A 27,923-nucleotide genomic window follows, 5' to 3' on the forward strand; every position below is an offset into this window, starting at 1 on the left:
GTGGGAAACTTATTAAGTTTCACCAAAATCGTAACCCCACATGATAGTCTTTTCAATGTTTGTAGTATAAAATTTGGGCGTTTGCATAAGCGTTTACGACAAATGTGCTTGTAATTGCAAAAAAGTTGAAGATGAACCTCCCATCTCATTTGATTGTCCTAGGTATTCGTCTACAGCAGATATTCCTCTCTAAAGAAGAGCTCAAAATTTTATTGAAGGACAACTTTTAACGAGATACTCTCTGATAATCATTCATCTCACCTTACTTTGAAATAAGAGGCCAACTAATTGCAGCAAAAATAATTCCCTTAAAATTTCTTTTTCCTTTCCTTTGACAATAGTTAAATTCTAATTGTTCTGAAACACTTTAATACCCTGTTATAGCCATGTAAACAAAGCGTGTCGTTATTGTTGTTGTCTTTTTGTCATACTTCATTACAAGCTATCAAACTGCACAAGGGAAGAGCAAGAAGAAAAAGTTGAACCTTTTTATAAATCTTTTCCTTATACAATGCATGGTTTTTCGTGATAAGGGCGCGTCTCTTTAATTCCTAAGGCTATCTACTTATTCCATGATGAACAGCATCAAGCGTTATTCCTTATAGACTCCTATAGCCAATCCCACATCCCGCGCACATTTTGAGAAAATTTTGAAATTCGAGAAGAACATCTCTGACTGTAAATAAAACAACAATACACAGATTCCACTCAATTTTTTGTTCAAGTGATGAGAGGATAAAAAGACTGGGCCTCGGTACTCTAACGACCGGGCCTCGGTACTCTAACGACCGGGCCTCGGTACTCTAACGACCGGGCCTCGGTACTCTAACGACCGGGCCTCGGTACTCTAACGACCGGGCCTCGGTACTCTAACGACCGGGCCTCGGTACTCTAACGACCGGGCCTCGGTACTCTAACCTGCTCTTCTCCATCAAATAATTTCAAAGTTTTTATCAGCTCGGATATAAACCCCTCCACCATTGCATACCAGGGTATTCGTCAGGCTGAAGAGGTCCTAAAGTGGAATTATCCATCATGCGTCTTACAAAAAAACTTAAATAGTCTGGTATCAAGTGTAAGGAAGCAAGCCGGAATACGCAAGCCGAGGAGGACGATGGTGACGAGCTGTAACGTAGTCTCCAGAAATTAACAGAACATTGATTTACCTCAACGCTTTTGCATAAGCTGAGCTAGAAACTTCTCCATATTCCGGAACATTCTATTGAGTTATTTTAAGGATATGTCATCATTAGCGTCTAGAATGTTCTTGCTACTAAAAATAGTGTTTCAGAAATAAGTATGACGTAATCGGCTATTATAAATAAGGTTCGAGATCGTAAGGTTTTCAGAAGTTTAAGATAAATAATTAAGTGTTTAAAAAGGAAAACAAGAATCGTCTCCTGGCTTCGTGACACGGGCGACTTTCTAAGACACATGCTTTACAGCTTAGAGTCCTTACTAGAAGGGCTCTGATCAGTTAGAGTATTAAGGGTGATTCCAGCACTTGTGTTCTCTCCTTCTTCGACAGCAGCATTGTCCTACATATATATATAAAAAGGAAAACAAAAAGAGAATTTGTCACCAACATTCTGAGTGCGAATAAACAGATATCGTGTCGTAGTCATAAGTGTAACTGATTTTTAATTTGATATGAATATCGTATTTCTATTCGTCCCATACATGGAAATCGCCTTCAGCTCGAAGAAACCATCGTATTAAACAGGTGCACGCATAGAATTTGACAGCTTAGTATGCAGTATCTGTAAATGTTATAATACATTGTAGGCTCTCGATAAACTGGCGCATGCAAGTGATACGAGAGACCCGCACAAGCACGCCAAAACCACTCTCACAAAATCACCAATTCTTATTTCTCTTACGCGTATGACTAATTTTCTCGGCAGGTGCCTCTTTCGAAAGCTTGATAACCTAATACTCTTAACAATGGCTAGATCTGAGAAAATCTGTTTCTTGACAGAATTCGAGGCAGGTATACTGCAAAATAATTTACTTTCTCACTAAGCATGATGAAGGAAAGGAAAGGAAAGCGTAAGTAAAATAAATATACGAATCTAAAGGCGACTTACATGCCCAGTTACTGAATGAGATATTGTTGTCATTGTTCTTAACTTTCCTTCTTGAAGACGCTTTCGGCCCCGGACCAAGTAAACAAGAATCACCGTAGAAAGACACAGAAAGATTCCAATCGCCACGCCAATGGCAGTGTAATCAACGTCACTCAGCTTCTTTGCTGCTTGGCCTGAAAATATATCGAAATGATATTGGCTATTATTGCATAAGTAATAATGAAACATACGAATTTATTTTGTCTCATGAAAGATTTGTTTACGTTACCAAAATTACCCAAGAAGGTTCACAAGCACCGGAAAATGTAGTTATCAGATTACGACTTTTGACCAAAGTAATCCCAACGACCAGTCAGAACAAAGGTTTATATTATCATTAACCAATGACATTCAGAGGGAAAACAAACAAATCGCTTGAAGCGCGGGAGGACGCGAGCGACTAAGTCGGGTTTGTTTTGCATTTGATTGGTTGAAAGGTGGGCGCGACTTTTCGGGACTAAGGAGAGCCAAAGCAATGATCGCGGATTACTTTCGACACCAAATGAAAACTGTTTTGTTTACCAGTGTAACACAATGTAGAAAGTGCGACTTATATGTGGGTTGGAAACTGCCTGAAGTGCCTGAACCGTAATGGTTCGACGTAAAGCAAAGCAAAAGAAGTCGTGAATTATTTTCGACACTCAATTGAAAATGTCTCTGATCAAGTATTGCTTAAATGAAAGCTCACCTTGTATCACAAATGATCTTCGTGATTGTCCATCTTCATCTGTCCCAACACATGTGTAAGTACCTCTCCTTTCGTCATCATCCGTCACTGCAACAAGAAGATGACTTTCCAAGATGGTGCCGTTGTTCCAGGATATTATCACTACACCAGAGCTACCATCTCTCAGATTGTGCCCTTGTTTCTGCCACGTGATTTCGGCAGAAGAAAGATGGTATTTTAAGGTGCAGGTAAAATGAGCGATTTCACCGTTAGCTGTCTTCCGAGAGGTTGGAGCTCTTGCAGTAACTGATGAACCTAAAAAATGATGGCCAGTAAAACAAAACGAAACCACTCTTATTTTGAAGAACATTGTTTAGCTGGAGTAGGTGAATGTCTGACGTTTGTCTTACGATACACAGTAATAAGTTAGTAGAGCGACAGTTACTTGGTCTGAACATAGTTAATGAAGGGAGTCCCCTCTACTAACTATGGTCTGAAATAAATCGCACGCGAACTCGTTTGAATGAAAATTGATGTGTATACTTCCAGACCAAACTTGCACGACGCACTCCTTTTGATTCCGCTTCCCAAAATAACAGGATTTCGATTAGTACACCTAAAAAGATGTAGAAGCAAAACAGCAAAATTTTTGGAAAAACTGGCCCTTAAATGCCTTTGTTTTATCATCCGTTTTCCTGCGATTTAAATTATCACTTTCTCATTGAATAGTAAATTTATCAGAGTTAGAAACGAAAAGGGAGCACTGGCTTGTACTTAATAGAACTGCTGGTAGCTGACCAGATTGCAAGGACTATGAGTGACACCAAAGTAATCAATTGTTCATCTGGAGATCGATATGGCCTCCAATGATATACCGTAAAACGAGTCGAAGAACCTTTCAACAATGATCTCCTGACTTAGTCCATTAACATCAATAAGGAGAAAGAAAAATGACCTCCCGGAGCCTGGATGCCTACAAAAGCCGGTCAACAACATGCCGGAATAACGAAGAGAACAAAAGGTACTTATAGCATCTGTCTGCAGACATTTAGCGACAAGTTTACGGAAGCTCCATCAGTCACTTGGTGGGGAAAAGCCGTGTATCGCCGTTGAAAATTTGCAAGCAACAATTTCCCGTGAGTCAGTATCGCGAAACAAACGATGAGAGTGAGGATATTTAAATAATATCGAAAAGGTAAACAATGATCACATATTGTTACACTGACGATCAGGAACAACGCGGTCTGATGGTTTGAAGTGGTGGAAACCGGTGAGATAAGTTCACCCCTACAGAGGGACGGAAACTTCTCTTATCTAGAAAAATAATTATCAATTTGTCGAGCTTTATCGGCAACAATCTTTGCAAGGGAGCCGATAAAGTAACCTGAAACAACATTTGACATTACCGCACGTGATTTGTTGCATTTGTTGCCGCTCACCGCGATTGCTGAAGGCCGCAGTGTTAGTTTAAACGACGAGAACACGTGTTTCAGGCCGTATTTGGCCTTTCTTAATTCTCAGTTTAAAAAATTACGAAACGAATAGAAGATTTATATCAACAAAAATCTGCGACATACATACAGCTCAAACGGAAACTACAGTGCAGCGGTGAATTCAATGATAAATAAATAGATAATTGAAGAAAAATGAAAGATAAAGGTACTGATTTGTGTAGGTCGCTAAACTGAGGTCGCTCCCGATTTTGTCGAAGATTGAACGGCAAATGATCAAGCCTTTCTGGTATCATAACAGTGCATGAGAGTTACATATTTTATTAGTATTTAGTTCGTACACGATCACAGTACAAATCTTCTAGAGTGCAAACGAAACAACAACGGCGAGCTATAGAGGAACAAATGGCGCAAACGCAAAAAGAAAAGGAAAGATAACGTTATGAAAAAAAAGAAAAAAAAAATTAAAACGCTCGTTGAAAAGCTGGAGCTAACGTTTCATCATCGCGCTTCAGGCAATCGTGATGAGAATTGGTGGATCATCACCTTAAATGGGTCAAGAGTCGCGGAATTAATCCTATAGATCAAACTCATTTATCAGCATTTGTTATATTTTGTTTCTGTTCAAAGTTACATCGCTTGAAACTTTGCCCAATAGGCATGGCTGCCCGAAAATAGAGCTAAGAAAAACATTACAATTTAGTCTAAGACCAGATTTTTTTTATCCTAGAAGGAAAGACTCACTTACCTTCATCGCCATCAGCGAACAAGAGAGTAATCAAAATCATCACCGCCGAGAAAAACTTAGCTTCCATGCCGCTCAACGTATCCAACTGTCTGAGGGCAGAAGCTGTAGACCTGTTGTATGCGAAGTCGCGCGCCTATCTGACTCTCATATTTCCTTGCAAGTCCGCAAATTTGATATATCCTTTCCGGTGATGGGCGATCCTATAAATTTGGTACTGGCAGTAATTGGAATTTGACATCTCGTGATGGCCCCATGAAGACAATCAAAAAGAGGTGCTTAACTCCTATTTTCGACTTTTTCAAAATAATATGGAAATGTGGTTATGCTGGTTTTCGCGAATTGAAATTCAAGTCTGTGGAAACATTCTATGATTTTCCGTTGGTCTTTGCTCTTGACAAGTCATCAGAGAAAATGATGAGAGGCCTTTTGACAAGAATAGTTCATAACTTGTAGATACTTCATAGCTCGCGATCAGAATTTTGCTTTACTTAAAAATATCTTAACTTTCATAGTGATAATATCAACAGGTGTCAGAGGTCAGTAAGAGTCTTTGGTACGATTTACTTTTAGAAAGTGGCGTGATGTCCCTTTAGAATGTGGCGTGATTTCTTTTAGCAGCTCAGACGCTGATGTCCTTGTGATGTGCACGTGTAAAAACGGAAAGATAAACAATTTCTTTTAGAATTGCAGAGACGATCTGGACTAAAGCCTCAGGTTCCCCCATGACCACATTCAAATGAAGTTGAAAAAAAAAAATGGAATAATTAGTAGATAAAATTAAGTCCTTTCCTCTTAAAATGGGCCAAGGGCTAAAGTTCCGATGAATAGTTATGACGCCCAAAAGTCAGCATTTCCTTGGGATTTTTATAATCCGTCTGTGAATTCTCGATCAATCTGTTAATTAGTATTAGCTTTCATTTACTATTTCAAGCTCATTATGCATGCAGCGGAGCAGCGGTTAAACGTAGGGCATGCGCGTAGAGATCAATTTTGGGCGCCCGCGCGCCAATTTCCCGCGTAAAAATTCGAAGGAAATCATAAGAAACAACTGTTTTCTCTCAATAAAAGCGAAAGAAAATTGAGACGTTTTTAAAAATCTCTGAAAGGAAACAATAGAATGGAAAAGGAAAACTCGAGACTTTTCAAACACGAAGCTTAAGACGGGTATCATGTTCATTTATCATTATGTTTTGTGTTAAGCCAATTAAATTATGCACTTCTAAAACACCGAGACTTTATACTGAGTTGTTTCGGATTGCTTGTGATTTTTGTGAGACAACATGGTTCTCATACCCTGAAATCACACCATCTAGACCTCTCTCTAGTCATTATAAGGTTTGCACATGCGCAGACTTTTAACCGCTCTGTTGAAAGCGTTGCATGGTCTTCGTTTGATGAGCATGGGCTCATTTCCCGATGGTGGCTAGTTATCGAGCCAGCCCAAAGAACACTCTGAGGAGCGAGGCGTAGAAAGACTCCATTGCAATTCTCCTACCTCCCAACATCCTCTGCTTCAGTAGTCTCGCGTTTTCGACCCAAACCGGAACAAAGAGAAAGCATTGAAGTGTTACATCGGCTACTACAATGACATAGCCCCATGTTTAGCCGGGGTGAGAACTAATTTGACCGTGCCAGAGACTTCCTTGTCACTTGACGACTTTCTCTCTTTTCCAGAAAATGTTCCCCGCTAATCTAACGTTACGAATAGAGTTAAGACAGGGGTTTAGAGTATGTTTCGCGCAGTTATGAAACAAGGCATCATCTTTTCAAATAGCTGCGTTTTATGTAAACAATTTTAGATTAGTAATCGAAAGCGTCTGGGAACATAGTTATTTTATTCAAATTTGAATATTTTATGCGATTTTGAACTATTCGTATGCTAAATTTTTTCATAAGTTGGACTTAAGCATGACTAATTGGACTTATTTTGTGAAATATTGTGAGACAATTCAGCATAAGCGGGAGACTGGACGACTTAGTTGTTTGCGAGTTTGAAGCACCTTCGTTTTCAAAATGAGGCCGAGCGCAAAACCTCTCTTGTGTGCAAGTGTTTTGATTGCGTAAGAATGGAGGAATTATTTACATTTTTTTAAAAGACTTCGCACTTGCCCTCGTTTTAAAACAAAGGCTTTGGACATGTCGGAAATGGCCTTTTTGTCTACGTCTAATAGTCTCCTCAAACGCAATTTGATTTTCATGCCTTCCTATGCACGTGAGTCCTATGAGGTGTTACAGTAAATTTTGCTTGCCACAAAATAACACACTCCTCTTCAAAATATGTATATACATATATTTCTTCTTTGCAAGGAAACTCAGCATCGAGTAACAAAAATAAAACACTGATACATCTAAAGCTTAAAAAATATTCCTACTTAAGCTTACAGTGATACCACTCTTTTATTCCCACGGCCCTGTATTGGATAAAAGTTTCATGAAGCTCTCTTTAAAAAAAGATTTAATAACCATCTGCCTTTAGTCCCTTTTTGTAATCAAATAGTTGCTCAGGTGATTATGAAAATGCAAGCGCCCTAATTAGTCGAGAATCACGTCATATCCCTTTTTCTAATCACCCTGCTCGAGAAGCATTTATTTTCGCTCTGATAATCACCCGAGCAATTATTTTATACTATAACAATTATTCTTCCCGGGTTCGGTGAATACTATAGAATATAAATGTTCATTAAAAGCATTTTACGCAAGAACATTTCTATTTGCTTAAAAACAACTCACTTATATGACCTTATATGGACATTTTGAGGTCCACTGATCAACTAAATAACTTTTTGTTTAAATAATCGCTCCTTGGTTTTTAGATTTAAACAGGTGCTACCCTTAGATTGCTGAGGGGGTGGGGAAGGGATGAGTTGTCCTCTGGAAGTAAAGTAGCGTGATCGTATGAATGGAAAAGGAATTCAAAACCTACAATGCAAACCTCTTAAAAATTTCCCAGTTTCAAATGAAACTTAAAAAATATGACGCCCTCAGGGCATTGAAAAAGATACTTTCCAAAAAGAAACTTAACCGAAAACTCCTTATCTATCAACTTTTCGCTCAATCAGGTGAAAAAAATCCTTCTCTGTATTTTTAATCTAGAGTAAGACCCTACGCTTTGATACACCCTCGCGTTGTACCCCAGCTCTCATTTGTAATATATTATAGAATAGAGGGAATTAAAAATTTAAAAAATCAAGCTATTTGTGTTTTGACAAAATCGGTGCACAAGAAATAAATACTAGATGATCGACAGATAAATTCAAAATATAGGCCTATATGTATCACTGCAGTTGATTTTTTGTATGTCTGGTAAATTAAAAATTGATAATCATTTCCAAGATATTGCTGTGGTAAAAAAGGATGGTAATTTAAACTCGGGCTAATCTTGCAGGTGTGCAAACCACCGAAAGCTCTGTTTTTATGAGGTTCTTTTGTTTTCAACGTATGGAAAGTGCGGAGAACATGAAAGTACAGGGAAGAAAAAGTGGAGGTCATTTAAAACGCAATAGCCTACATGAGGAAACTTTTGGCTGAAGTAATCTGGGAGTGCTTTGGATTTGCTTTACTGAACTGTGTTGGGGCTTGAGAACTTGCGTCATCTTCCAGACCAAGCGGATGCAATACGAAATCAGTCCAGACTTCATCATTCAAATTTTCATGCGCTTAGTGCTTGTATCTACGCTGAATTCTCATCGGCTACTTGAGATGTTAGCCTCTGCTCGCACAGGCTGTAAGAATCACTTCGTTTTTAACTGGTTTACATATGCAATCGAAATGCTCTGTGTTAGCTAAGCGTAAAAAAAAAATCATTGTTCACTGACGAAAGTAAGTCACAAATCATGCGCATTAGGGCGCTTTTTGATTCAGTGTTGCAAAAGCTTAAATAAAATTATAGCAACGGCCAATCAGAAGAAAGGAAATACCTTAAAGAGCTAATAAGAACTCAAAATAAAACCAACTAAACTTCTTGAAGCGCGGGAAAACGTGTGCGACTAAGTCGTGATTGGTTTAAGTTTTGCATCCGATTGATTGAGAGCGTGACACGAGTTTTCTGTAACAATTACAGAGCGTGACATGAGTTTTCTGTAACAATTACAGAGCAAGGAAAGCAAAAACAAAGCAATCCTGGATTCCTCTTTACAATCAGTTGACAACTGTTCCAAAATCGATTTAGAAAAAAGTAGCAAATGGAAACCACCACACGAGAAACCGCTTTTCAAATTAAAAAAAAAGAAAAAAAAATAGCCACAGAGACAGAGCGCCAAATGAATTTAGGCGACACCAAGAAGAGAAAACAGGCAAAGAAAGTGCCTTTTTTTTTTTGGTCTTTTCTTAGTTTCACAATTATACACTCTTCAGGTTTACTCAAGTACCTCTATCTAGTGTACGTAACTACAAAACCAACGAGACAGGCGAAAGTGCTTGTTCCAATCACCAAGCGGATATTGCTACGATTACACCGAATGAGATTCCCATTACGTTTAGTCTGAGTAAAACCTCGTGAAAGCTAAGTCGCGACGTGAATTGTTTAAAACCCATTTACTTGTCTCTTGGTTCACACCGTCGATGTGCAATTAAGACTTGTAGCTCCATCATCGTCTGGATCATGATGAGCTGGTGCACCGTTTCTAATTTCTTTATCGCTATCCTTATTTGGCGTGGAGTGCACTAGGGCAACGTGTTCTGCACCCTGAAAAAGTAAGAGAGACCAGAACGTTAGGGGTTTAAAGGAAAGAAATAAAAAAGGACTTCCGCACTTGACAGTGACAGAGCGGTAAACGCAACCATGATGTTTCCACGACCAGATTCAACGCGTTTCCAAGCAGTTGAATTCAGTAAGAAAGACTACTCTTAGCCTAGGATCGGAGGTCTGATTAAATCTTCTGTCTAACGCAGGGTTAACTTTTTACTTCAAGTCTCATCTTTGATTCATGTATTTGGACTAAATACCGTCATTATTTTTCGCCGGAGGGAGGTGGGGGTTGGGGTTTTTGGGAAGGATCACATGGTTTTCAGGGAGTTCGGAGGTGTAGGAGTATCTCATGTTTGATTAATGTATTTTGATCAAGGAACCTGCCATTATTTATCACCTGAGGGGGGTGGGGGTTGGAGGTTTTTGCGTAGGATCACATGGTTTTCAGGGGGAACGGAGTGGGAATCAGTCGTCTCCAATAGCGTTTAAAGGGGTGATCAGATAAATTTTATTGTGATACAACCAAAAGCCTCAACCATCCCCTTGGCGATAAATAATTGGGAGTTTAAGATGTCACTGCGGCGACGTGTGTGGTAAAACGTTGCCGAAAAAACGCAAATTATTCTCCTTTAAGATTTTCGCCAGTAGCTCTCAACGTTTCTGACGGTGCGAAATCTTTACTTCGTCATAATATGTGAACGAAGTGTTAAGTTCAAAGTAAAACTGTGACTAAATCGCTGTCGAGGTCTCCTTGCTAACAGGGCGTAAAAGTTGGCGATTTCCGTTTTAGTTCTGTATGGGACGGCTAAGAAATGTTTTAAGTTTTAAAACGCACGTGTTTTGCTACGTTCTTGTTTCCGTCGCCGTCGTGGTTTTCTCAGTCTATAATGACTGGTCGCTAATGCTAATAATCAGCACAGTATAAATATGGGCAAATTTAGTACAAATAACCCGCGACGTTGTGCGGTAAGTTGAACTGTTGGCTATTTTGCATTTGGAAAAAAAGCTGCTAGACAAGTTGACTACACTTGCGTGAATAAAATGCAGCGGTTAGATGAGAATAAATGATTCAAAGTTTTAGTGTGAAGTATCGCTGATTATTTTCATTCATTGTCTGTATTTTAACCCTCGCCGCGGGCTCTTAAAAATACGGCATAACTTAAAATTCTCAGCGACACTAAACACCAAAACCTTTAGTTAGATTTACACATCCTTTAACCTGTTTACCTCTTAGAGTGACCACCATTTAATTTCTCCTTACAATGTCACCCCTGAATCAAACACGAAAGTCAAGAGAATTGAGGAAATGATCCCCAGCTGAGGAAGTTCTTGATTGTTTAACAAATTCTCCTTGTCAATACCCTCAGAAATGTATAGAGAACAGTATGGAGAATGTAGATTCTGACTGATGTTGGGGTGTAGATGGCAAACTTACTCTTCGCTTACCTGAGAAGAAGAAGACTGTGACAAGGTTCTTGCTCTTTGCCTCCGGACAGATTTCTTGATCTGTTTTGATCCGCGCTTCATTAAAATCGCAATGGATATCACGAAGAACAACGTTAACCCAACTGATATACCAATGGCAGCTTTGTCCGTAGAAGTTAGTCCCTCCAGGGGGTATTCTGACATAAAAAAAAAAAACAATCACAAAAATACGCTTCTATAAGACAACACTCGTAAACAATCCTTGATTTGACCTACTCGAGTCGACAGAGGAACAAGCCAACTGCTGCATCAGCAAACTGCACAAAACCGTTCTCTGACCTTAGATGAGTGACTTCATCTAATTTCTCCCCACAAAGTCACCCCTGAATCAAACATTAAGGTTAAGAGAATAGAAGAAATGATCACCAACTTAAGAATATCTTGATTGTCAAACCAATACTCTCTGTGGGCAGCCCAAGAAATATGCAGACAACAGTATGGGGAAGATGCTATCGCCGTAAACAGCCGGCGACTCTTTAGATTTCTCTGTTTAGCTCTAAAAATGCAACACTGTTCATTTGTCTTTAACTGTGTGTGGGAAAATGAATAAGCAAAAGCCATAGAGCCCAGTTTTTGTATCATCAGGGGAAGCAGAACTAGGATGAACTCCACCCCATGCATCAGTACGAAATATCGTAATAATGTTTAACTTATACGTACCACCAATTTTAAAAGACATTGTTGTTTCTCCTTCTCCGTTTCTTGCCACACAAATGTAAATCCCCCGTCTCTCATTGTCAGTTACAGCAACGAATAAATGACTTTCTTCTAAAGTGGAATTACTCTTTTCCAAAACAGCGACCCCTTCATCTGTATCTTTAATCGTTACTCCGTGACGCTTCCATCGAAGGAAAGGCCTGGGACTCCCACGTGACTTGCACGTGAAATGTGCTATGTCATCCTCCTTGGTAGAAACAGCCGTTCCGTTACCTATAATTTCAGGCTTACCTGTTGGTTTAAGAAAGAGATTCATTTTCGTCAGAAAGGGGCCTGTGTTTCTTATGCTGATTAAAAATAGGAAGCTATATATTTAACAAATATTTTCCGTGTTGCCATGCGCCTGTGTAATAGTAGGTCACAGATAACGTCAAAGTGTGATATAAACTGCGCCTGTGTCGCTTGTTCCTGAATCTGTGTGACCGCAAACCGTTGGGAGTCACGTGACCGGACCCCAGCTGTCACGTTCGCCTTTTGCTGTCCACGTTTGAAATTAGGGCAAGGCAGTTTCAGGTAGTTGAACTCCGTTGACGCCGTTTTTTCTTCCTGTTTCGTATGTCCTTTAATTATATGTGAGGCGAAGTCTTTTCAATTTAACCAATCCATTTGGAACGCTAGAAAACCAATCTTTTAGCCGCGTTTTGTGTTTGAAACAAAGGATCTCCATCCTTTGCGTAATTCAAGAAGGCAATGCATATGTTGATTTTTTCAGGTGAAAGCCGACGTCGATCTAAAAGCTGAAAGTCTCGAAACCTCTAACTTCTAACTACAAACTGTTGACCGCGGTTTGACGTTTGCGGTGAACACATCAAAAGTGGATCTAAAAGTCTCTACCGTACAGATCCACGGAAATAGAAAAGCAAAATGTTGCTGATGGTGACGTTATCTGTGTCCGTCCTCCAATCAATCATAGGTAAGAGCCAATCAGTAGGCGAGCATAATTCAGCTTATCGTATATTGGTTTCCAATCAACTTTTTTTAAATTGATGGAGAAAAAAAAGCTCATCACTTACTGAATGAACCTATACACAATTCATGATCATTCGCTCATTGCATGGTATTTTTTACCCATCTGTACAAAAATGTCAAATTCGAGGGCTGTATCATTTTTTTTCTGCGTAGAAACATGTGTGTTTGTCACTCAGTGTATCGCTCCTCTCAGACGTTTATGTCACAACACTTTTGTCGATCGATACAAAGAGCTATTGTCATTTGTCTGGATTATATACCTGTCCCGATTTTGCTCCTACAATGCTGGAAAGTTGCTCACTGGAATGCCATAAAGTTTCCAAAAAACAGCCAAAAATCCAAAAAGTGGCTACCTAAATTTCAAAATTTACTACCTAAATCTCTTGATTTATTTCTATGAAAGTTAATTAAAAGCTTTATTTTTCGTTATTCACAATAATTGCGGAAATAGGTCTAGAAAAATAGGTTGAAACTTAGAGTTACTGGCAAACATAGGCAATATTTATGGTTACTTCAGTCTAACGGAACAAAACGCATGGTTCAATTCTTGCTGAACGTCATTTCAGCCGATTATCCGTTAAAACATTAGATATGAATCGCAATAGGCCTGCGAAGCGTTGTCAAGTCACAGGCTGTGTGTTGAAAAGGTTGATAAAAAGTTCATGAAATTCGCATAAACTGCAGTTGTTTATGAAATCGTATACATTTGTGTGCTTGTTATGTGCTCTAAACCTATATTTGCTCAAAAAATGCTCAGAAAGCAAAAGTTGCTCGAGGTTGGTAGAACTACAAAGAGTTGCTCTTAACGCTAAAAGTTGATCAAAAGTTGCCGAGCACAATCGGAACAGACCTAACGGATTCGCGTTACGTACAACTTTGGCAAATAATTGATCTGACCTCGGGGAAACAATGAGCCCTTAACAGAAAAGAATATTTTTAACGCCTCGATAGTTTTTATTATTTGACTAATCAGTTTTTGTTAGTAAGACGTTGTACAGGTTTGTAAACAAACAAGTCAAGGCGAGCTTTTACAGAAAGTGGAAACGAATTCGTGAAGATGTGGCATCTAAAATCCTCCCTCGTGCTCACTTAGAAGGTCGAGCTTTTCAGTTAAATATTAATGATGTTGTTATAAGTATTTTTCAGTTTAATTTGCATATAAATAAGTTGAGAAGGACTGCTTGGCCATAAACCAGCGCTGTATCAGCCTGGGGGATTTAGGAAAGAGTCGAAATTGTGTTTCGTATTTTGGAAAAAACAATGTGTCTTAAGAAAATTACCAATCGATTTGTGGAATGAATTTACAGTGTTTCACCTGTCCACTTAAGCATAAAATCTCGCCCTCTGGTGCCTAACGAAAAAAAAAATTATCGTGATTCTAAATTCACGCCAAACTAGTCGGCTGATTGTAATCTCTGTCTGGAAAACATCACAATCGTTTTTCTGATTTGATAACATATGCATTTGTATTTGCTGCAAGATCGCTGAGATTAGTCAGTAATGAATATGTTATATTCGTTTTTAAAGTGGTCAAAATAAGTTTGGAAAATGAAAACATTGATTATCATTTGATCGTTTTTGAAGACAACAATCAATCAGTCTCGAGCAACATAAAATCGCGTTGTTTCTTAGAACTATGCCAATGGTTTCGAATTTTGCCTGCAGTCTGTTTGCAAGCCCACCAGATATTACGAGTATGTTACGTCACTCGTTACAGTTCGATAGTTGGAGTCTTTAAACGAGGTCACTTAAGATAAACAATCATTCACCCAAGAAGCTCTGTGTAATAAATTTTCGAAATAAACCTCCAAAAGGGGGCGATGTATGCTTCCAAAAGAAGCATCTTAATAAAGCAATGATCAAAATAAATCAGATGACTAGAGAACTAGACGTCGCGTTTCGATCAGGTTTTACGCAAATGTACTTGTTTTGTTGCCAACATTCGAGAAATAATGGTGATATTTTACTCCGAATTAAGTAAGGTTTATTCTGACAAGTCCGATTTCGACATTATTCGGGTTTCTCGCCACTTCCCAAGAATTAAATAATGATAATTCAATTTATAGTTTCCTTGATGACTCTCTCCAACGCGGAAAGTACCAAAGTTAAACTATACGTTACTATTACTATACGTATCCTCCACTTACCTGCAGAGACGACACAAACAGACTGCAACAAAACAGTCCCCACCAAGAGGCTCAATAACACAAACATTTCTCTGTCAAAGTTCAGAGTGTCTGAGAGCTAAGTTGCTTAATCTTCCACCACCAATTTACATTTGTTTGAATGAGCCACGCGGTGGAATTAAACGTTGTAAACGTGAAGTCTTGTCGACCGGCGTTTTCGTTGAATCCACGTGCCAAGCTTCAAGAATTGATTTGACGTCAGCTTTTCTGGACACTGGATGGACTTTGGCACCACTGAGTCTTGCAAAACAAAAATTTAGACGTTAGGTCATGTAATAACTCCTAATCTTTGTGGTGCGAGCACGAGAGCCGTAAAAGTTTCATCCTGTGCGTAACAAAAAATTCGGAATATATTTGCATGAGAATGAGTTAAAATATGTAAATATACATTTGTTAGTTAAAAACTGTTCTATTTGCCTCTGATTGTGTAAAACAGGCAGGTGGGAAAGGAAAAGGAAAAAGAAATGGTACGATGAAAGAGTTCTTTAAATGAAGTCACTGTATCTTTATTAAAGAAGCATTGTTAGAACGAAAAAAAAACTAGACTAGTGCACTTTTACTCAAAGAGACGGAAATTATTCTAGAGAAATCACATTGGTAATAATCGGCAAAGGTAATACTTGTAACCACCAATTTGACATCGTCTAAAGTTCATTTTACCCATCAGAAACAAACTTGATAGATGGAATAATATTTGCTTTCTAAAAAAAATAATTATTGAGAATACTCTGAAACCAAGGCAACCTTTTACATAATCTTTCACTGAGTTGTTCGTTAATTTTTTTTTAACTTTTTCTACTCTGTTAAATTAAAGGGTACCTGTAATGTTTTTTCACGAGGCATTGCCCTTCGTTGCGGTCAAAATTATCTTGTTTCAACGATTGTAGAATTTAAGCTGATTTATTTTCAAAAGCCTTAAAGAATACTTAGCTTATACGAGTTCCGGTACCCAAGGTCATTCGAATTTACATCTGTAAACATTAGCGCTTTTTAAACAACCCTGACAGTTTTGGCTATCTCGCGTTTGACGTGAACTTCCTTTCTCTTGAAGCCTTTTCAGCGGGTTTATCTTAAACTACTCATTGTTTATTGTTATAGGATCTTTGTTCGGATTTCTCGCGTGTCTTTGTCGATACTTTCGTTTCGGTTTTATTACATATAAAATTTTTACCTTTGCCAGAGTCTCTGAGAAAGAATAGAACATTCTTCATAACTTATTCGTTCCATCTATTTGGTAAATAATATGTATGTCGATCACTTTCGAATTTATGTGGTCGAACTTTTATGGGCACCCAGGAGATTTCGTTATTCAAGAACAATGTGATAATGTCAGACGCAAAATGATATGAAATTATGCGCGGGTCGGTGTTAATGAAATAAAGTAACCCTTAATTCAACGACCGATCAGCGGAAAGTGAGGCTTTATTTTCACAAACTCGCAAATTCAGAGGTTGAGGAACTAACGAAAATTACTGGATAAACACCGGGGGAAACACGAGTGAATTAACCACAATGGAGTTTACAAAGTTGCGAATCTGAAAGAGGTGCCGCTTTTCTAGAACAATTGGCAAGGAATAAAAGACAACCGAACTTCCCTGGCAACATGAATAGTCACGCGACACTGACATGCGATATTTATTAAACGGTTCAAACATCAATTCCTGGTTTTTGACGAGGAGAGCTTGATTTGGTCTCATATCTTGGCAAAGCGTCAGTTTTGTTGTTCACACCATACATAAATTCCGAGAGATAGGTTTACTTTTAAGTGCTAAGCTGGATTTTGACCTTATTCTGACCGGATGAAAAAAAAAATTGTACTTAAAATAATCATCGAAAAAGAACAACATACCCACTCGCACAAACAAACTCATTTAAAAGTCCGGTGTCAATTTGAACCACACTTCCCCCCGTATTTTTGATACTAGACACCCCTTTCAGATTGGGGGGTAAATACGCCAAGCCACTAAAACATGCAACACAGTGAGCAAAAGCCTACCGTCCCCCACCCTATCAAGGCTTTAAACTCGCAGCTGTATAGAAATCATCTTGGAATAATCTCTGGGCTACGACTGGGTAGTATATATCTTCTCCTCCCCCCCCCCCCCTCCCTCCTCCCACAGCTGGTCTGGTTGAAAGGCAGGCGATCTTTGCCCTCAAGTGGAAACCTTCCAAACAGGTTAGTGCAAATGCAGTCAAAATCGTACGTAGAGGTTATTCCAGCTTTTCATCACTGAAATTTCCTGCGTGCCTTTGAATATCATTCTCTTTAGCCGCGTGGCTTCTCTGCTTGACTTCGCGACTACCGCTTGCTTGCGCCGGACTAAATCACAGCGTTCGCTTAAATCAATTGAATGTTGTGCAAGCTCTCTATTTAAACGCTCTCTAAACAAGAGTAGCCTTTCGCTTCAGATCTTAAGGCCCAAAGAGGATACAAATATTACTCTTGGACCGTTACTAATGTCTCCCTAAAGTTCTCAAAGCGAACGAGTGTGAGATAACCTCGATAGGAGAAGATAAAATCCTATCCACAATAGGACATGTTGCGTTTTGTATATCACTTTCTGGATGGTTGAATTAATGAGTTTTTACCGCGTCGCAAAAAGAAGGCAAGTTCTCTCCCTAAGAATCAATTCCCTTTAAGGAAATGGCGTGACTTGCTCAGTAACCATGACGACATTGTTGGTTTCACTTGTCAATGGCATAACATGATCTCTACATATCGCGGTAAGGATATCATGAAATAATTAAGTTTTAAGGCGTCTAGACAAAGATGGACTGAAACTAAAAGTCCCTTAATTGCCACCTCCTCGTAAACAATTTATCAACAAAGTTGACAAGATGTAAGCGCCATGCGCTGTAAGGAGCTGCCTATCTTTTTCCCGCTCCTCAGCTTTTTGCCGTGAATAGAGGAAATTCTTTATCTCGCTAGGAGCAGAGTGGGACAAAACTAATCCTCCTTTACCACTTCCTCCCTCCCATTGAGAATAAATTGCGAACTTGTGCGTTGTCTTAAAAGTGCGGGTTGGCGTTTGGACAAGGGTCTAGTCTATAAACAATTACACCCATCAGTTATCAGCCCTGAGGGGAGCTTGTGGTGCAACCGCCTTTTCCATACTAGTTTTCCTCCCGCAAAACGATGTGCTTAAAATTGCAAGTTGTATATTTCTCTCGAATGAACTTTTTTATTCTAAGGCGGAGAATCACAGTTTTCAAAACCTCCGGATCTCCGTGGAGGGCCTGTAAACCAAAACGACTGATCCCATCAGATTCATAACGAAGATCTTTTGATCTTATAAGAAATTTGTTTAATCTGAAGCAACTTCCTTTGATCTAAAATTAAAAACGTTTGATACGAATCGTCTTTATGGGCTTTGTCTCGAAACTGGGGTGGCACGCAATGTTCCTCGGAGAAGCTGAATGCATATCACAGAGGTAAGTTCGGATACAAATGCTGGAAATTGCACATTCATTCAAAAAAATTATTAGTTGTTCGTTGTTTTTTTTGTTTTCTTGTTCTTAAGTTTCATTTTTCTTATAAGACTGTCTAAGTTTAGGTTTGGCTGTTTAATTTTCAGACTTAACTTGTTTCTTCAATCAGTTATGGGCGGAAGAAGCCACGACATTAGCACGCAAACGCAACCGACCCACCGACCATTTTACTAAAAGCTACTCTATAACAAAATTTTACCACTTGATTAGACTTTACGAGTCTGTTTGGTTGAAAATATCAAGAAGCTCTGGAAGCATATGGAAATTTGTTCCAAGGGCAAAAAAATGACAAAAAAAGAGTTTTAGAGGTGTCTTTGATACAGCACCCTGCGTGATTTAATCATATTATCGACATGACGCAGTAATAATTACTTCTTGGTGATCAAAAACGAAAACAACTCTATATTTTGAACGGAGACAGAAAACAGTTAATTGCCAGCGTTTATGCGTAAACCTACTGACGACTGAACAGCTCAAAACAAAAACAAAAAAACGAACTCACCCGGTTTGATGCTAAGTTGTAGGCACGCGAACGTAATGAACAATAAATCTACTCTTAGGATTAGGTAAGGTTACGCTCTCCTGATTCACGGTTCATATGATACCCTAAATATAAGAAATTTTTCAAAATTTTTCTCTTGTCATAAATGGTTTCGACTTACCGACTGTGTACGCTTGTTAATTGTCACTTAAGACTTTGTTGACTTTTATCGTCTAATACGACTAATGATGAGGTTTTTCTCTTATTTCTTGGTAGAGTAAATTCAAAAATTATTTTTTCGCAATTGAAAGTATATATAAACACAAGCATTGTGGGCGAAGCTCCGAGACAGAGGCGTAACATCTAACACATAAGATTCCGGATCTATAGGTTTTGTTTCTAGCTACGGCTGGCTTATCTTGTTGAGTTCCCATAACTTCGACACTTGACCCCACAGATCCTTTCTCTACCTTGGTTACCGGAAACGGGACAAATGTGATTAAACTGTTAGGGAAGGGGAGGGGGGGCCCGGGGGAGTAGTTACACTGCGAAAACCTAGTAGCCCATCTAGGAGAAGTAATAATGTTCCTGGTTGTGTTATGTTATGGACACTTGGATTAGCTCTCACCGTTAACTCCCAGAAGTGATTAACAAGTATCTTCTCCCAACAATATCCATGGACTATCCAGCAAACAGGTAATGAGAATACTCAAATGTATCAGGTAAAAGTTGTTATCTTGATCTAACGCCAAATTCTCGTGACTTATTTACAAGGAAATGTGTAGTAGCTAGAGTGGAGAATTAACATTCAGATCTTGGGAGTTAAAGCCGACTTAACCCTTTCAAAACCGTTGCTAATGACCCCTCCTTCTAAAGGACCTGTTAAACCCGTTTTTTAACAATTAAACATGTTCAAGAGTCTTACTAATCCTTTAAGTTGTATCTTCTTAATAGTATTTCTCGAGTGCAACAGATTTGAGCATCCGATATCATAAAAGATTGTTTTTTCTTGTTTTCAAAGAGTTTTGTCGTCAGTTGATGCGCGCAGCCCAAGTTTTCAGCCTTTCGAATACTTTCTTTCGAATACTAGATAGGTCATATATTTTCGATTTTAGTCGATGCAGAATATAAAATCTTGAATGCAAATGTGTAACATAGACGTGGCTTGATTTCAGACAGTAGATTCTTGAACAACGTGACATCAAACAATGCAAATTTATAATTGATACCAATATTAGCTGAAAGGATCGCGGTGCCGCTTGTTTGTTTTTTAATTTTTCTGTTTGTTTTATAATTTATAGTTTGTTTTTTGTTTTGTCTCTGTATCGTTCCCTGTGTGATAGACTAGTGATTTGTGCTAGCCGATCAAAGGTCGATCAGTCTCTGCCACTCAAAATAAATCACAGAAAAAAGCGTTTTTGTACGAAAATATCATGTCTAGACACAATTACAACTCATTTAACTGTTGTTTTGACCATTAGTGTTTACAATGAAGTATGTTTACATTTACAGTGGCAACAACCCCTTTGTTGTTTGATAATGCAACCATAATAGAAACCGCGTGAGGGCCGTAACAAACAAAGTGTCTACCTTCCAAGAATCGTCAAAATCCAGTTTTCTTCAATATTACTGAAAAGGAAATCGTTACCTCTAACTTGGAAATGAAGCTGTAACTTTCAGAACGGCAGAGAGATCTAAAAATCCATCACAACGATATCATGAACTGATCAAAACAACTCCGTAGGGGATTAAAGATCAAGTTTTGCAGCGGAAAGTCACGTTTCGTAAGAGAAATATGTAAAAATGATGAGTTGTCAGCCAAGACCCCCTAACGTCACCCAGCACAAAGATCACTAATATAGCATTTTTCGCATTACATCCATCGCGCCTGACATCTGATTCTTTTATATGACTCGTTAACTTCATGGTTCGAGTACACGGCTCAGTAAGTTGAATATGCTGGACAGTATAGAGGATAGCTGCGCGTCGATACAAATTTCGTCTTAAAGCGTTCAAAATATCTTCGTAAGGCCTTAATCTGCGGTTTAGTAATCTTTAGGAAGTTGCGTGCACGTACATGGAAAACAGGTAAGAACTTGAAAGATACTGACTTGAATCAACTTGCACTTAGTTCAAGATTCTTCATCGCCTCTACTGTCGTCTAACAATTTACCAGTGTAACTAAATAATTTAATCATGGCTCTGTCTAATAGTGATAAGACCGATTAGCTAAACTGGTCCAACAGGGTTTGTAATCGTATGAGTGATTAACAAAATGACGATCGCGACGATTTGTCAATCACGAGTATGATCAGACAACCTGATTGGATAACACAACGTTATTGTCACCATAATCAAAACTGAGACAAAATTATTTGAAATAAAATACTGATCGGTGAATAAAGGGGAAAGTGTCTAAAGAAACTGAGGTGTTAATTCGGTGGGGCAATCCAACAAGATAATTTGGTTTCATCAATTTAGTTGATATTGAATATGAAAGTGATCTTCGTAGCAATAAAAACTACTTGACTAGCCTGTTGAAAATAAGGTCGAAAAAAAAAATTCAGGCTTGTATGAGATTTGAACCCATGACTTCTGCGATACCGGTGCAGTACTCTAGCAACTGAGCTAACAAGCCAACTGGGAGCTGATCATTATGTTGCTTCGTAGTAAACCCGTGAAGGGATGAATAAATGACGGTGGATATATGAAAATCGTAGATATGAACTGCGAGTTCGCATATATGATTTCCATATATTCACAGCCATTTTAGTTGATAATGGAAATTAGCCACCGTAAAGAGTTTCTAAACTAACGTTTCGAGGGTTAGCCCTTCGCTAGAGGGGTGAGATTATTCATGAAATCATTGTAGATCAAAGAAATGTTTTATTGATTGTAATGCCTTGGCTGATAATTAAAAGAACACTGAAATCTGGTGATGATGAAAAATCCCTTTATTAATTTAGTTCAAGGACTAAAAACATTGGTTGGCATTTAACATTGCAAATCTACGCAATATTTATACATCCGGTCTTATTTTAGTTAGTGGATTCGTTTCACGGAGAAATCACGCCTTTTGAAATTGGCTTAGCTGAATCTAGTTAACCAGTGGAATCAAGTTGTTTAAGGCAACCAGAGTAAATAAGTAAATAATAGTTGTAAAGCTTTAACATCTAGTTTAATTGGGGTAAGAATTTCTTATGAAAACCTAAAATAAGAAGCGTGAATTCGTATGGTCCTGTTTTTAGTCTTTTTATGACTGACACGATTTGTTGTGGTCTCGATTCATCGCACCCTCGCTACGCTGAACAACTAAAAAATTCTCGTGGCTAACAACGCGAAAACGAAAAATTAGGCTAAGCTCTTCGACCACTTTGCAATATTAACGTTTCCTTCTCCAGATCTGAAGTACTAGAAAAATTTTTTTCTGATTGGAATTAATATCTTCCGTTCCTCTTACAAGAATTTGCAAAAGGCGATAGCTATGTAGTGAATTAATAATCCACAAAATATGTGTTCGTTTTATGGCGTCCTTGTCCGGTGAAACTAGCTGACATCATTTCCAGGATCACGCCTAGTTCAGAATCCGGGGAGAGGACAGGCCGACCCGGTTGACAAAACTCCGATAACTAGGGAAGAAATATTCCCCCCCCCCCCATTCCTTCCTGCTAAAAACGCTCTCACAGTAGCTTGGCTGATGGGCTGGAGTGTTTCAGGGGGAGACAGAGTGTCTAGATTGTTTGTAACAGTACGTCCCAAAATCGTCACAGTCGTTAAAGTGTGATCTAGAAAACTCTAATGATAAAAGGAAGAGAGTTTGTTTCAACAATGCATCACTTTTAATTGCAACTTTCCCCTAAAAATAATTCCGCAGATCTAAAAGTGTCACCAGCTCAAGCAGAGCCCTATGAAGGCATATTCAAAACAGGGAAAATTTTTAAAAGCTGATCAGAAACAATCTGCAAAGGATAGCCTTTGAACTGATGAATCACGACAGGAGCACATTAATGGGCTCCTGACTACGAACTATTTCGACAGATTTCTTTTAATTTAAAAAATATATTTTAACAAGTCAAAAATGTCCAATCATATTACACGTATGCAGTGTACTGGTACATAGGTCGCCCAGGTGCGTTGGCGTTCCCATCAGGCTGTTCGTCCCTTCCTAAAGTCTCCAGCCAGTGATATTCCGCTGGTCTGTTGTTCTGCCGTGAAGATTTACGGGGTCCTTTGGGAGCCATTCTCACCTGGAAATCATTTATTGGATAACCGGGTTTTCTCACGTTTTCCTCTTCAACAGCCACGTTTTGCTATTGGAAATATTGAAAATGGTTTAATCGCACTGATTCATGTTTGAACTCAAAATTTACTAAGGTCTGTAAAGCGGGCTCAAGTAGTTCCGTTTGTCATATTAAGAGCGTTTTCTTGTCTCAAAGGGATCTTCCCTTACACCCAACAATGAAAAAGTGTAGAAGTGGGGGAAAGGCTGAGAATTGCAGAAACTTTGGGTGGCTATTTTCTAAGTCTATTGTAAATCTCTCTCTTCTAATCTTATGAGTACAGACAAAAGAATATTAACTTATATTGCCTTGATACACAGTAATGAATCGTCTCGCCCAAAACAAAACACATTCAACATAGATAAGGTAGTTTCAATTTCCTTTAACCGTAACAAAAAGGTTAAAAGTCGTGTTAAAATTAGAGGGGCCGATTATGCTGCATGAGTCACAAACAGTTGCATCTCGCCGACTGAAGAATGTTTTCAAGACCTTTACACTGGTCCGCTTTAGTTTCGATCGAGCGGGAGAGATCTTCCGGCCCTTGGATCGATCGAACAAAACATTCGAGGCCGAAGCCCGAAGGAACTCGGAGAAGAGAGAAAAGATTCCAAATTCGTGGCTTTAGGCATTCATCTATTATGATTTAAGAATATGTAGTGGCATGATCGTGAGAATCAGACAGAGAATAGAATAACTTATTTAAAGTGCTAGTCCAAATTCCAAAGCGAGTGTTTGACTGTTGAGTACTTACATTTCCGTTGACATTGACTCTCCATCGTCTTTTGTTGTATTCATTCTTTCGGCGTCTTTTTGCCCGGTAAAGGAATACCGCCATAAAAACAATGATAAAAACTGTCAAGCCAAGTGCGAGAGCGATGGCGATGTAGTCAACATTACTGAGTCCATCGTCTTGTTCCTCTGGCGGCTGTTCTGTTTCTTCTTGAACTGAAGAGGAGTCAAATCAGCAAAAGTCGTCTTAGTGGTGGCATTTCAAAGAGCCAAGGTTAGAAAATAACGAGTGAGAGAGCCGGTTTTGAAAAGTTTACCGATCAGACGGCCGATTCTAACTACTTCATTCAGTGCATCATGACTGTAAGTATTACTTTTTAAGTCCGGGCTTCTACATGTAATTGGTCAAATTTCCAGATCTGGCCCTCTTATCAGTGGTTATTTCAACTACGGTCTTTACATGCATGTTAATTTTATAATAACCAGTGTGGGTGCGGCTTTCCAGAAACATGGTTAAAGAAGAGTTCTAAGTCATAATTTGACTTTATCCCTTATTTTTGGCGATCAAATTGAAAAAAATTGGCATGCATGCTTCCAGATTCCAATAGGATGTTAACGTAGAGCATCAAACTGTAAAAGCGCCTCCACGTCCCAGAAAGCCCTTCTTGTATTGCTTTGGTCACTGTAATGTATCTAACAACTGTCCACCGAAGTGGAGGTGAAGTCTTGCTGGTGGACATTTACCGAGCGAATTCGGTAAATATTTCCCAGTTTCACCGACAGTGAGGTGCATCCAATCCAATTTTTTTAGAATGTAACAGTGAAGAACCCAAAAATAAGTTTATTCCAGTGCAAAATACCAATAAATATCGGGTATTAAACAGTCTCAACGCTAGATTCTGTCTCTCTGGCTGTTCAGAGATGAATAATGCTTACTTTTCACTTCCGAGCTTGCCAATCAGCACGTTAACGAAAAGTACCGATCGTCTATGTGGTAAGCACCAATATAAAAACTACATCCACAGAGTGGGTACAGTAGCAGAAGATCTTTGAACAACCGTAGTGAGTAGATTTGAATGCAATCGTAACCTCTCAGAAGTGTGCCACAGTTACACAGTTTGTACTCACCATCTGATGGGGAGACGAGTTGAATTTTCTTCAATACCTTTGAATTATTTGCTGTGCAAATGTACAATCCAGCATCTTCTTTCGTGAGGTTAGAAAGGACTAAACTTATATTGTGAGAGGTAGTGTTAAATAAAATGTTTTCGTCCTTGGTCCATTTTAAAAAAGTGGAGGAGGACAGGCTTCCGTTACCACAAACAAGGGTGATATTTTCTCCCGGTTCAAATGTCTTGTCCTCTGGCTCTGAAGAAAAATAAGATGGCTCTTAGCTCGTAACATGTCCAGTTTCACCTAACGATTACACTTTCGTGACTGGTCATTCATCGTCCAGTAAAGCAATTGCAAAAAGGCCGGCCAAAGGAAATTCTCTCTAAATGTATTTGAAGGAGGTGTTTGCTTCGTATACCTGACATAAGTGTTTCTGTGCCGTTTAGAAGTACTTATAGAATTTCACCACTGAGTGCGCTTTGAGATTCCGAAGAGCAACTTACCCATAGCTTCAAATGTACTTTAAATTCGAAATGAGCTTCGTCATTTCGAAACCAATTCAGTAACCTGACCATATATCCGGTCACATACGAAAGACAAAGTCGCCGTTCGTTCTAATTTTGAATCTGATTGGTCAAAAGAGTGGTAGAATTTTTTTTGAAAAACAATTGCTAAACATTGGTAAGATAAGTTGTTATGACAGTGCGCAGACAAAGACAAATAAGCGAACAAAACAAACAAACAAAACACTAGTAAAAAAGAAATCAACAAAAAAATTAATGGCCTTTTCAAGAAGTCTCCATCGCAGACGTTGTTTAGTCTCGTTATAAAACGCTTTCTGATGGAGGGTGTATGTTGCTTTAAGAAACCAACAGAAAAACCATCTGCATGGGAGATCATCACCGGTTACCTTCAGTTGCAGTGATCAATGTGTCTTTTGTTCGAATCATCTTCTCACAAACTTTCTATAAAATGAAAAACTCCAAAGTTGCGTTAAAAATCCTGATGGGCAAAGAGTTGACGTAAGTGAGTGAGCAAGTGAAGTGCATATCAGTGTCTCTTGCGTGCAGAGCAAACCTAATTTGACGAGCGAGTGCGAAGTACTTTCTCGGTGAAAACCGTAGCTGCCATCTTTGATTTTAATAACAGCAGAAGGCTGGGGAGAGAAAGAAATTTGTGCCAAGAGGGTGGGAGACGGTCAATAGGAAACAGAGGGAATGGGGTGCGGCCTTCCCCGTCCACTCTAGCTCTGAATCAAACATGGCTAGTAGAATAAACTATCGCGAGCTTGTAACGTTAAATTGCCCTAATAAGACGCCTACACTGCAAGCTATCATGTCTCCTACTTCATGTCCTCGAAACAATGTTTGTACTGACCATGCTTTGGTCAGCAGTTACCAAAATATTTTGCGTGACTCCCAAGGGAGACCTCTCGTGGCCTTTAGCATATGAAGCATAAATTAACCTCAGTGACATAACAATCTTCGCCTGGAAGCTCTTTCAAGCGCGTCCTTCTCCAATTCTTTCGCTTTCGTGCATTTAAATAATCACTATCTGTTTAATTTTGAAAGAAGTGAAAACAAGATGTTCCAAAAAACAATTCTACGAGTACGAGCTTGCAAAATATTCTGTTGCGGCTTCAGTCGTTCCCCATGATAATCTCGTGGCGGCACAAGCTCAGCCGGCTTCTCATTGAATCGTTCCATTTGGTTCGGTGTTAAAGAATTGAACTAAACTTTTCGCATAGCTCTCACGCAGAGCCAGCTCCTTTGTAACAATCCTATCACTGTTTGGTCCCTTGCACTATTTAGCTATGGAATATCGCAATAACAACTTCTGAACTACTAACTGATCAAACGATGAAAACTGTTTGTTCAAATCGGTATTGATAAAGCTGTAAAATGTATCCAAGAGTTACGGATTGGGAAACGGACTGAGTAGCTTCGAAGATTCACCATAGGAAATAATTCACTAACAATCACAATTTAGCTAGAATATAAGATAATGAGGCGTATAAGAGTTGTTTATAATTTGTGTTAATTGTTCCACAAAGCTTCGGTTGGTCCCTTATTATATGAGAATTGTATTTTAATCATTGATGGGGCCGGCGGGCTTCAAATCGCATCTTTAATCTAGACAAACTAACTCAAATCGTAGGAAACGTCTTAGAAAAGAATTCCAAACAATAATCTTCGGTGGAATTTCAGTGTAAAAAGGAACAGTATTTCAATATTAGCAAGCGTCGATTTCGTGACTGATGACTCGAAAATGTTATTCCATAATTTCGCCACCCCTGGCGGTTTAGTTGTTATGAATCTTTAAGGTTAGATTATTATAAATTTGCACGCGCAAATGGGAGAATTGTATTATTAGTTAAATTGAATTTATCTACTACATAGCCTACCGTTTGAAGCAAATACTGTAACTTGAAACAGCGCCAAACAACACAAAGCCAATGAAAGTCGATGGATTATAACCCCACAAAACATCGTCTATCCTTGAGCGTTCCCTCGATGCGATGTTTCCAACTGATAGATTACAGTTTTTCCTTCTTAGAAATCACCCATTTCATGCTGACAGCAACCTAACCGTGCGTCGACACGCGATCACGAGGGAAAACAATCGCAAAAACTAATTTATTCCTATCCTCAACGACTCAAGCTAAATATCACGCATAAGTAAGCTTGGCGTTGCATTTAAATGAGTTGAGTTTAAAACAAGAGTCAAAAATAAAAGCCTCTTTTTTAATCAACAAGAGTAAAAAAAAAATTTGAACGAGTCTCGATAAAGAAACA

The 27,923-nt window shown here is 38.8% G+C and overlaps 3 protein-coding genes across 6 annotated transcripts; all 3 read right to left on the reverse strand.

Moving 5' to 3' along the window:
- Nucleotides 1-302: 302 nt before the first annotated feature.
- Nucleotides 303-5,147, reverse strand: LOC131794377 (uncharacterized). Its single transcript, XM_059111905.2, has 4 exons — nt 4,993-5,147; nt 2,815-3,108; nt 2,088-2,260; nt 303-1,538 (listed from the first exon to the last, which is right to left on the reverse strand). Exons 1-4 carry the CDS (start codon nt 5,057-5,059, stop codon nt 1,440-1,442), a joined length of 633 nt encoding a protein of 210 aa, XP_058967888.2. The 5' UTR covers nt 5,060-5,147; the 3' UTR covers nt 303-1,439.
- A 2,114-nt stretch (nt 5,148-7,261) lies between these two features.
- LOC131794255 (uncharacterized) lies at nt 7,262-21,234 on the reverse strand. 4 transcript variants are annotated; one of them, XM_059111766.2, is made up of 5 exons: nt 21,118-21,234; nt 14,998-15,276; nt 11,825-12,112; nt 11,126-11,301; nt 7,262-9,676 (listed from the first exon to the last, which is right to left on the reverse strand). In XM_059111766.2, the coding sequence occupies exons 2-5, from the start codon at nt 15,062-15,064 to the stop codon at nt 9,542-9,544; spliced, it is 666 nt and encodes a 221-aa protein (XP_058967749.2). In that variant the 5' UTR covers nt 15,065-15,276; nt 21,118-21,234; the 3' UTR covers nt 7,262-9,541. The 4 variants fall into 4 exon arrangements, with proteins under 4 accessions (XP_058967749.2, XP_058967747.2, XP_058967748.2 ...); XM_059111764.2 differs by lacking the exon at nt 21,118-21,234 and adding an exon at nt 20,655-21,066; XM_059111765.2 differs by lacking the exon at nt 21,118-21,234 and adding an exon at nt 20,597-21,066.
- A 1,052-nt stretch (nt 21,235-22,286) lies between these two features.
- On the reverse strand, nt 22,287-27,784 carry LOC131794336 (uncharacterized). Its single transcript, XM_059111858.2, has 4 exons — nt 27,533-27,784; nt 25,144-25,383; nt 24,038-24,231; nt 22,287-23,316 (listed from the first exon to the last, which is right to left on the reverse strand). Exons 1-4 carry the CDS (start codon nt 27,615-27,617, stop codon nt 23,098-23,100), a joined length of 738 nt encoding a protein of 245 aa, XP_058967841.2. The 5' UTR covers nt 27,618-27,784; the 3' UTR covers nt 22,287-23,097.
- Nucleotides 27,785-27,923: the final 139 nt, after the last annotated feature.

Source organism: Pocillopora verrucosa, chromosome 3, assembly GCF_036669915.1.
Source record: "Pocillopora verrucosa isolate sample1 chromosome 3, ASM3666991v2, whole genome shotgun sequence".
Lineage (NCBI taxonomy): Eukaryota > Metazoa > Cnidaria > Anthozoa > Scleractinia > Pocilloporidae > Pocillopora > Pocillopora verrucosa.

What these genes read in the sequence shown, in the direction of transcription:
- LOC131794377 (XM_059111905.2), bottom strand. Translation starts at nt 5,059, where the DNA reads ATGGAAGCTAAGTTTTTCTCGGCGGTGATGATTTTGATTACTCTCTTG. An exon ending in GTTCGCTGATGGCGATGAAG is followed by an intron (nt 3,109 to 4,992) that starts GTAAGTGAGTCT and finishes ATCATTTTTTAG; the next exon opens with GTTCATCAGTTACTGCAAGA. An exon ending in CTCATTCAGTAACTGGGCAT is followed by an intron (nt 1,539 to 2,087) that starts GTAAGTCGCCTT and finishes ATATATATGTAG; the next exon opens with GACAATGCTGCTGTCGAAGA.
- LOC131794255 (XM_059111766.2), bottom strand. Translation starts at nt 15,064, where the DNA reads ATGTTTGTGTTATTGAGCCTCTTGGTGGGGACTGTTTTGTTGCAGTCT. An exon ending in TGTTTGTGTCGTCTCTGCAG is followed by an intron (nt 12,113 to 14,997) that starts GTAAGTGGAGGA and finishes TTAAACCAACAG; the next exon opens with GTAAGCCTGAAATTATAGGT. An exon ending in CACAGTCTTCTTCTTCTCAG is followed by an intron (nt 9,677 to 11,125) that starts GTAAGCGAAGAG and finishes TTACTTTTTCAG; the next exon opens with GGTGCAGAACACGTTGCCCT.
- LOC131794336 (XM_059111858.2), bottom strand. Translation starts at nt 27,617, where the DNA reads ATGTTTTGTGGGGTTATAATCCATCGACTTTCATTGGCTTTGTGTTGT. An exon ending in ACTCGTCTCCCCATCAGATG is followed by an intron (nt 24,232 to 25,143) that starts GTGAGTACAAAC and finishes ACTCCTCTTCAG; the next exon opens with TTCAAGAAGAAACAGAACAG. An exon ending in GAGTCAATGTCAACGGAAAT is followed by an intron (nt 23,317 to 24,037) that starts GTAAGTACTCAA and finishes TATTTCCAATAG; the next exon opens with CAAAACGTGGCTGTTGAAGA.